At 53.1% G+C, this 9,387-nt stretch overlaps 1 protein-coding gene across 1 annotated transcript; it reads right to left on the reverse strand.

Moving 5' to 3' along the window:
• Positions 1-5,003: 5,003 nt before the first annotated feature.
• CAOG_08879 (hypothetical protein) lies at positions 5,004-9,364 on the reverse strand (the record flags this gene model as incomplete). Its single annotated transcript, XM_011272239.1, has 2 exons — positions 5,004-9,153; positions 9,348-9,364. Coding segments are annotated over 2 exons (4,167 nt in total), but the record flags the coding sequence as incomplete, so codon positions are not given.
• Between the last annotated feature and the right edge of the window lie 23 nt (positions 9,365-9,387).

Below are 9,387 nucleotides of genomic sequence, written 5' to 3' on the forward strand. Positions count from 1 at the left end.
CCCGATTTGGGCGAAAAATCTGACGACGAGGTATCAATATTTTTTCAGATTCGGAATCAGCGCATTTAGAGTAACTGTCTCTAAATCCGGACGCATTACAGACCTCAAAAGTTGCATTTTAATCCGGATGAGGCGTTTTTCTCGCAGTCTATTCATTGCTTCGCCTCGGCTCTTTCACCATTGTACATAAATCGAGTTGGTTATCACATGGAACGTCTTGTTGAGGTGCCTGCGCTCGTCGCGGGGTGGTTTGGGCGACTCGCCAAAACGGCTGGAAAAAACCGACGGCTGATCGCCATCGCCATCGCCCGTCGCACGAAAGGTAAACTCTGCCTGATTTTTGTATTTTTTATTGAATAAAATGGTTTGATATGTCATATACTCCATCAATCTAGCTCAAAGAGCGATTCGCAGCCGGACGGGAGCTCAGGATGGATTGGCTGCAAAAGTGGTGTTCGAGCGTCTCCTCCATTCCCACGCTCGTGTCGACCGCACCTCCGCGCCCGCTTGGTCACGATAACACGTATCGTGTGTAGACTGCATTTGGCTCGCGGAAGGCGGGCTGGCGATGTCACAGAGCCCACAGGGCGCGTTTGCGATCAACCTCGTGGCGGCCTGCATTTTAATCCGGATGCATTGGATTTTGGCTGGATCCGCTTTTTCGTCATTTTTTCGTTTTTCGCGTGCCTAGCGATGAGTTCGGGCCAAAGCGCCCCGCTACTTCACCCACACATTGGTATTGATGCATTGTTTGACACAGGGGGGCAAGGTGCGAGCGGAAGCTTGCACACAGGCCGTAGGAGGCGCCATCCGGATTTAGAGACCGTCACTCTAGTAGGTATTAGTAACGTTTTCAAAAATGCACAATCGGGGTGTGTCCAAATTCGGAAGGGACCTAACACCTAACTCGGGACCAGCTTTTAACCCTAACCCTAACCCTACCCTCCAACTTGCCACGTGAGCACGTTAGTCATCAAACCGTGGCACTTTCCTTTTTCGGAATGATGCACCCACAGGAGCCTGATTCAGATTGAGCGTGTTATTTAGCTTACTCTGATTGTCGCAATTGGTTTGCATGACATGATGGGCACTGGGGGAAGGAATGTTTCCGTGAACACGTCGCGAAATGCAGCTTTGATGTCGATTTTCTCAGAAATTCCGACGACGACCTATATTTTTTATTGCAGATCCAAAATCAGCGCAGTTGATAGTCCCAAGTGACAGACTTATCTGGTCGAGATCCATTGGATGCGGAATGGGTGGAAGCGTTTTTTTGCGAAAAAAGGGCAAAAAAGTGCAAAATTCGCCTTCAAACCCGATTTGGGCGAAAAATCTGACGACGAGGTATCAAAATTTTTTCAGATTCGGAATCAGCGCATTTAGTAGGTATTAGTAACGTTTTCAAAAATGCACAATCGGGGTGTGTCCAAATTCGGAAGGGACCTAACACCTAACTCGGGACCAGCTTTTAACCCTAACCCCGAACCCTGAGCCTGCTTTTAAGGGACCTAACCCTAACTCGCGGGCAGCTTTTAACCCTAACCCTTATACTCGCCTCGTGATCCAATGCTCCCGACGGACAGTAATAAAATCAAGCCCGGCGGCGGTTTCCTTTTGTGGTCATGTTGTGCCAAACGGAGCCTGAAGAGGGACGCTCTGTTTTCCAGATCCGGCATCCCGGCTCCGTTTCAATCTCCCTGCTTGTTTTTGTGTTTCTGCCCCGCAGTTTCCATTTTTGGCACGAACCCCATCAGCGTTTATGTGCACTCTCAAATACTCATTTGGAATCAGCGCATTTTTTTGATCACAATGTTCACCTCACTGTTTTCGAAAACATGATGTGGGGGAGAGGATTTGTCGCAACATTGCAAAAAAACACATTCAAAGTCGATTTGCACAAAATTGAGAACAATGAGGTGCACTTTTTATTACAGATTTGGAATCAGCTATGTTTGCAGATGGAAATGGTCATGAAACTTGTTCTGTAAAATGGGGGGGGGGAGAAATGGATTGTCAACAAAAGTGCACCAATTGCTAAGTTCACTTTTGAGGTTGATTTGCTCGAAACCGAGGCCGACAAAGTGCACATTATATTGTAGATTCGGAATCAGCGCGTTTTCTAGATGAATATGAAAGTGAAACTTTTTTTGCAAAACGAGACAGAAATTGTGGCAAAAGCGGAATATTCACCTTTCAGGTCGATTTACACGAAAACGAGTCCGATGACGTATACCTCTTCATACAGATTCAGAACCGGCGTAGTCTGTAGTTTAACATGGCCATGAAACTTGTGATGCACGAAAACGAGTCCGATGACGTATACCTCTTAATACAGATTCAGAACCGGCGTAGTCTGTAGTTTAACATGGCCATGAAACTTGTGATGTAAAATCAGAGGGGAAGAAATGGATTGTGAAAACAGCGAAAAACTGTGCAATTTTCTCCATTTTTGGCGATTTGCACGAAAACTAGACCTATAAGATATACTTTTCATTACAGATTCGGAATCAGCACAATTTTTCGAACAAGATGGTCATCTTACCTCTGCTGTAAAAAGTGGGTCCAAATTCGGAAGGAACCTAACGGGAGGCAGCCTTTAACCCTAACCCTGTTTGTCATTCTTTTTGCTTGTTTTGTTTCACCTTCTTGTCGCTCGTTGTATTGTTTGATGAGTTATCACTTAGCCTCCTTCCATTGCTTTTCGCCACATGGCCTTGTTTGTTGACCCTTTTTGCTGATTTGTTTTTGATTGTTTTGCTAGTTTGTATGGTTTCTGGCTTTTTGTTTCCTTTGATTGTTTCAGTTTTGTTCGATTTCGCCCCATTCTTCGTTCGTGCACGACTTTTGCTGCTGGACGAGTTGCGAGTTTTATGTTTTTATTCTTCTTCGACATTACACCTCGATTTGTTTTGATATTTTGCAATTTCTGCTGTCTTCGCTTGCTTTCAACCCGAACCCTTTGGTTCGGCGCTTTTCGTTTGATTCTTGTTTGTTCTGTTTGTCCAAGCGCAGCTCGAACGAGTGTTTTTTCCCAGGAACGCTTCACTTCCTTTATTCGTTTGCTTCTCGTACGCTGTTTTCGTGTTTGCGCATGCTCCATGCATTTTGCTTTCCCTGTCACGTGAGTGTCACAATGCTCCCATAGTTCTTTAACGTTTTCACTTTATTCAAACATTTGCTTCTTCATCGTCCGCTGGCGACTTTACATCGATCCAATCTTCTCTGTCTGCAACTCCGAGCAGAAGCTTTTGTAGCTCCTGCTCTTTTGCAGCGCGTAGTTGTCTTTCGTCAGCGAGCTCCAGCTTTGCGGCTGCGAGCTCCTGCTCCTTCACTGCGATCTCCTGCTCCTTCGCCGCGAGCTCCTGATCCTTCATCGCGAGCCTCTGCCGTTCGTCAGAGAGCTCTTGATCTTTGGCAGCCAACTCGGAGCGCAATTGCTGATTTACAGTTGCAAGAGTGACGGGACTCTGAGGCTCAATGCTTGCGGCGGCGGGAGCGGCATTCAGCGCCGACGTGGCGGGCGACGGCTCTTTCTTGGGTTGGACTCTGTTCAACAATAGTTTCAGCCAATGCATCTAACCGTTGTGTTGTGCATTTTTCTTCTTGCGAATACTCAGAGTCTTACCTCATGTGCTTACAGGTAGTGCCTTTATTGCCCGTTTGTGTCAGTGCATCGACTGCACCTCGGGACAAGAAGTTCCCGTCCAGGCTGTTGTCGGATGATTCATAGCATGAGTCTCGTGACCGTCCGAGCATTTTCCGCAATCAATTTTTACTCAAGCTTCTTCAGTGTCTTGTTCACTTTGAGCGCCTCGACAATGGATGGAACTGCGGCATCGCCTATTTCATTGTGCCACAGACTGTTCGTCCCTTCCCATCAGTGAGCCAGTCTTGCTGTCTAACTCCTGTAGTCACCCACGCGCGCTTTAGTGGCAGTGTCTTACAAAAGCTCAGTGAGCGTTGTGTTCACTTTGAGCGCCTCGGCAATCGCCTGAGCTCCAGCATCACCAATCTGACTCAAGCCCAGACTGTCCATCCTCCAGCAGTCAATACTCACAATTGCTTGTGCTGAATCATCCACTCTCATGCACCAGTTAAAGTGACGCGACTTACTTGAGCTCCTTCAACGTTGTGTTCACTTTGAGTGCCTCAGCAATCGCTTGAGCGCCGGCATCGCCAATGTGATTCCAGCCGAGACTGCCCATCCGCTCCACTCTTAGTGCCTTTTGTTGAACAGTCCCTCACTCCCGTATATCCGTCCGACTGAAATGCCTTACGTGAGAAAAGTCAGCCTGGTGTTCACTTTGAGTGTCTCAGCAATCGCGCGCGCTCCAACTTCGCCAATCTCATTGTGGAGCAGACTGTTCGTACCATCATCCATCGTTGAGCACTCTGAATGCTGTGCTGGATCACAAGCACAAACAACTTACCTGATCATGGTCACTGTCGTTTTCACTTTGAGTGCCTCAGCAATTGCCAGTGCTTCAGCGTCGCCGAGCTTTCTGGCAGACAGACTTTTCCTCCATTTCGTCAGTGCACCCACTGCCACATTCATTCCAATAAACTCGGCTTCGTACTCGACATAGTTGAGCTCATTCGTGACTTCGTCATACAGCTCGCGCTGTCTCTGATTCATATTCGCATACGTCAGCATCATTCGAAGTGTGGTAAATCAAAACAGCGAAACACAAAGACTGAACAACCTCAAAGCCACCCAATCCCGGTGCGCATTGGCTCGTTCCAGGTCCGTGCTCGGCATTTTTTTTTGTATTACGTTTATTGGAGAGTGGAAAAAGCTTCTAAGGCTCAAAAACCACAAAGAGGAGGATCATGATCAGGGGCAAGGAGTAAGTGACAAGGGCAACGTGTTTAACTTATTCTTGCGGTTGCAAGTTTGGTGTTAGCGTCCTGGTCATACGGGCGCCGCTTGGTGACTCGGTTTGCTCATGCTCACCGGGTTTCGGGGGTAGAAGTGAAATGGTGGTCTTCTCTTCTGACCTGACAATGCACTTTCCCCACATCTTCGACGTGGGAGAGTCAGCAGGCGGGGCTCGCGGCACAATGTCCTGCAGGGCGCGGGAGTGGACGAGTTTGATGAAGGTGGTGTGGCTGGGTGTGAATGTGTTGTTGATTTTTGCTTCGCAGCGGGTGCGCCAGATTGCCCAGCGTCCGAGGTGGTACAGGATCGTGGCAAGCGCTCGCATTTCCTTTTTTCGCGCAAGCGTGGTGGGGAAGGGACCGAACAGGAGGGCTTTGTCGAACATTGGGAGGGAACTTGAGTGAGCGTGCTGGAAGATGGCGTTCGCGGTTTCCCAAACCGCTTGGGCTGTGTGGCAGCGGACAAGGATGTGGTGCCAGGTCTCTCTGGCCGAGCGGCCGTCGTGTTTGCAGTGCGCGCAGTCGTAGCGCCCAGTGGCAATTCTGTCGTCGTACTCTTCGCGGGAGAGCGAGCCGGCGCGCAGCGCTTGACCATCTGTTTCGAGCCAGTCGGCGCCCAGTCGGTTGGTGCGGTGTGCAATGCGCCAGAGCAGGGAGGCTTGCTTGGATGTGACTAGACTGGTTCTGATGGAGTTGGCCAGTGATTCGAAGGGCACGTAGCCAACTTTGTTGATCCACCATTGGAGGGCGTCTGGTCTCGAGGGACGTGGAGTGAGCAGCTGCCTTAGCGTTTTCAGTTTGAGCTTGTGCGATGTGACTTGCAGGGGCTTCTGGACGCTTGAGTGAACACCGTTGAGGACGATGTTGCTCCAGATGAGGGGCATGAGTTGAGTGCGGCCAACATGGTACAGTTGCTTTCGTGGGAGGAAAATCTTTCCCCGCTTGTTTGGTTCAGGCTTAGCGTTGGGAGCTCGCCAGTAGACGACGGTGGCGTGTTGCGCGGTTGCCAGGCGGAACTTGGTGAGGACTAGGCCTGGCTGGGCAGGCGCGATCAGGGCGTTCTCCGACTCGTAGAACACTTGGCCGGCTCCGAGTGAGCTGCTTGTGAGCGGGCTGCCCGTGCGGAGTTTGACAACTCTGAAGAGTTTGGGATTGGCGTCGTCGTCGTCGGCTGGTTGGGCCCAGCACCACGGTAGATCTTGCACTGACGGGATTGTGGCGCTATCCTGCTCTACGAGCGACGAGAGCTGGCTCCGGTCGAGTGCCTCGTGGAGCTTGTTGTAGTATTTTGCGTTGGTGAAGCTTTGGACGAGCGAGAGCGGGGACCACTCTTCTCTAGCTGGGTTACCGATGAAGCGGCGCAGGTCGCGGACGCGCATGTATCCGTTGAGGATCCAGCTCGGCCACCAGAGCGGCTTGCCGTCGTCCTGGATGTCCGGTGAGTCCCAGAGCGGGTGAGTGAGCGCCTCGTCGCGGCAGGCAGGGGTTTGGAGCTCTGGCCTGAGCTCGTGCCATGCCTCAAAGGCTTTGTGCCAGAATGCAGAGATGCCAATAAAGTCTGACGAGGCCTTGATCACCAGCCTGAGCACGTTGAGTGGGCATGCTGGCTTGTCTGCCGCACGCCAGAGGCGGACAGCAATGTGCTTCCATGGGGCAGCATACGGCTGACACCATGCCAGGGCGGCTTGGGCGAGGAGGGCTTTGAGGTGACGCCGAACGGGGATGAGTCCGAGTCCGCATGCCACGGATTTGATTGGTGCTGCGACGTTGGCCTGGTGAGTTCGCGACCATTTGCTTGGGTGCCAGAGGAACTTGTCGATGGTGCGGGTGAGTTTTGCTGTCTGCTCGGACGAGAGGGGCACAAACCTCGCTCGGTACCAGACTTTGGACAGCGCAATGGTGTTGGCGATGAGCACACGACCTGGGAGTGACGGTCCGTGGACGAGCCATCTCGACAGCTTGCCGTGCAGCTTGTCAAGTAGGTCGCCAAAGTTTGCGACGGTCAGATCACCGTGGCCGAGCATGACGCCGAGGTAGCGCGTCGTAGAGTTTGGTCCAACCCACTCGAGGCCTTCCAGGTCGGGGGGAGGCTTGCGCGTTGCAGTTGGTCCGAGCGGGATGATGGTGGTCTTTGGTGCATTGATTTCCAGATTTGTGGCCGTCCCCACAAACTTGAGCTCGTTCAGCAGGTTTGGGACGTCTGCTGGTGAGGCGAGAAAGTAGGACGAGTCGTCCGCGAAGAGGGTGGGGAGAATGACAAGATCGTCTGGCCGGTCCTCATTCGCTCGGCCACGCTTGCGATCGGCTTTGAGGTTGCTGCTGGGGATCCGCAACAACTTGAGCTTTGTGCCGTAGGTGATGTAGTCTACGATGGCGCAGGCATAGAACGCGAAGAGTGTCGGCGAGTCGCAGCCTCCCTGGCGCACCGACCTTTGGATTGGAAAGTGATCCGAGACCCGGCCTTGGTACACCATCGCGGAGCGGCCATTGGTGTTGTAGAGTTTGATCATGTTGATGTAGCCTGGCCCGACTCCGTACGCTCTGAGTGCAGCATACAGGAAGTCGTGTGAGACCTTGTCGAACGCCTTGGACGCGTCTGTCATGGCAATCACTCCAGGGGTTTTGATGGTGTTGCACAGATCTATCACATCACGGGTGAGATGGACGCAGCCATCGATGGTCCGAGAGGTGACAAAGCCGTTTTGGTTGAGTGGTATGATGTCGTTGACCACCAGCTGCAGCCGAGCGATCACTGCTTTGGTCAGGAGTTTGAAGTCGCAGTTCAGCAGCGAGATTGGTCGGTAGTTGCCAAGGTCAGAGCGCGGGCCTTTCTTGTACAGCAGCTTGACGAAGCCGTCCTGCATGTATTCCGGAAGGCGGCCATTTTTGAGTGAGCGGTTGGCGATGGCGGCGAGGATTGGGGCCAGCTCGTGCTTGAACTTTTTGTAGAACGCAGTGCCCAGCCCGTCGGGCCCTGGGGACTTGCCAGATGCAGTTTTGTTGATGGCGTGGACGATCTCCCATGCCTCCAGCGGTCTGCTCATCAACTCGTGGTCCTCGTCGTCGAGCATCTCGTTGGGCTTTGCATGGCTGAGGATGTGCCGGGCAGCTGCTGGGTCAATGGGTACGTGCGCATAGAGCTTAGCGTAGAAATCTCGCTGGGCGTCCGTGATGCCGGCCGCATCGGTGACTTCTTTGCCGTCGACGAGGAGCATTGGGATGTGCGTCGCCTTTTGGGACTGCTTTTCGAGCGAGAAGTAGAAGGAGGTGGGGTGTTCGCCCTCGGTGCGCCACTTTTTGGCCGAGCGGACTCGTGCTCCTTGCGCGCGATGCTCGAGCTCAGCTTTGACACGGGCTTCCTGCTCCGCTCGTTCGGCTGCAAGCAGTTTTGCCTCTGCGGGGGATGTTGCTGCGAGGAGGTTGCCTTCGATGATTTTGAGCTTGCGGCTCGCTTGGGCCAGAGCCTTCGCCCGGTCTTTCGCAATGGAGCCGCACAGGCACTGGGCTAGCCATGCTACGTCGGCCTTGAAAGCAGTCCAGTGGTTCTCGGGGTCGGGGCGGCGCGCCAGCTCTGCTATCTCGTTGAGTACCATGCCGCAGAAGCCAGCGTGTTCAAGAATGGTGTCGTTCAGCTTGAAGGGTGGAGTGCATCTGTCTTCCGCGGACGGCGCCACCAGGTTCACACAGACGCCTCGATGGTCCGAGTGTTGGTAAATCCTGGTCGCAGTCGACTTGATTGTGAGCGGGAGGTTGGATGACAGGAGCATGAGGTCGATGCGGGAGGCTCGGTGTGTCTGGTTTTTGCTCGGCCATCGTGTGTATTCGACAGGGTCATCGGCGCGGTGGTTGAGCAGCCAGGCATCCTCGAGTGCGTGCTTGTTGATGAAGTCCTTGAGAGCGTGGTTTGCCTGTGTGGCGCTCCTAGCCTCTTGGTTTGGCTCTGGTTGGACGTACAGGGGGCTGATGTTTGGTGTGTTGTTGAAGTCGCCGCCGATGATGGCGGGCAGCCTTGGCTCGTCGTCGTTTGGCTGGGTGGCTGACTTGATGAGGTCGCTGAGTTGGTCCAGGAACGCCACTTTGTCAGCTTGTGAGCCAGATGCCGGGGCATAGATTGATGAGATGATGGTTGGCTTGCTGTTGAGGTTTGCTGTGATGATGAGGGCTCGCCCTGGGATGGAGCTGAGTAGTGTTGGGCTCGCGAGTGCGGGGTCGGTGTCGCCCGGTGCCGGCTTCCTGATGAGGATGCCGACCCCGTGCTTGGGATCCGGCTCGGAGCTCCAGAAGCAAGTGTAGTCGCGGAAGAGGTTGGAGGCGGCTGCTTCGGTCGCTGGCGTGAGCCAGGTTTCCTGAAGCAGGATGACGGTTGGAGGAGTTGGGCGGCCGTTGTAGGTGGTGGCCGGATTGGAGAGTGCATGGATGAGAGAGGCGGAGGAGGAGGAGAAGAAGGGGAGGGGCGCATTGCCCCCTACAGAGAGGGAGCGCGCATTTAGAGTGCGAAGAGAAGGCCGG

This window comes from Capsaspora owczarzaki (assembly GCF_000151315.2).
Source record: "Capsaspora owczarzaki ATCC 30864 unplaced genomic scaffold supercont2.9, whole genome shotgun sequence".
NCBI lineage: Eukaryota > Filasterea > Ministeriida > Capsasporidae > Capsaspora > Capsaspora owczarzaki.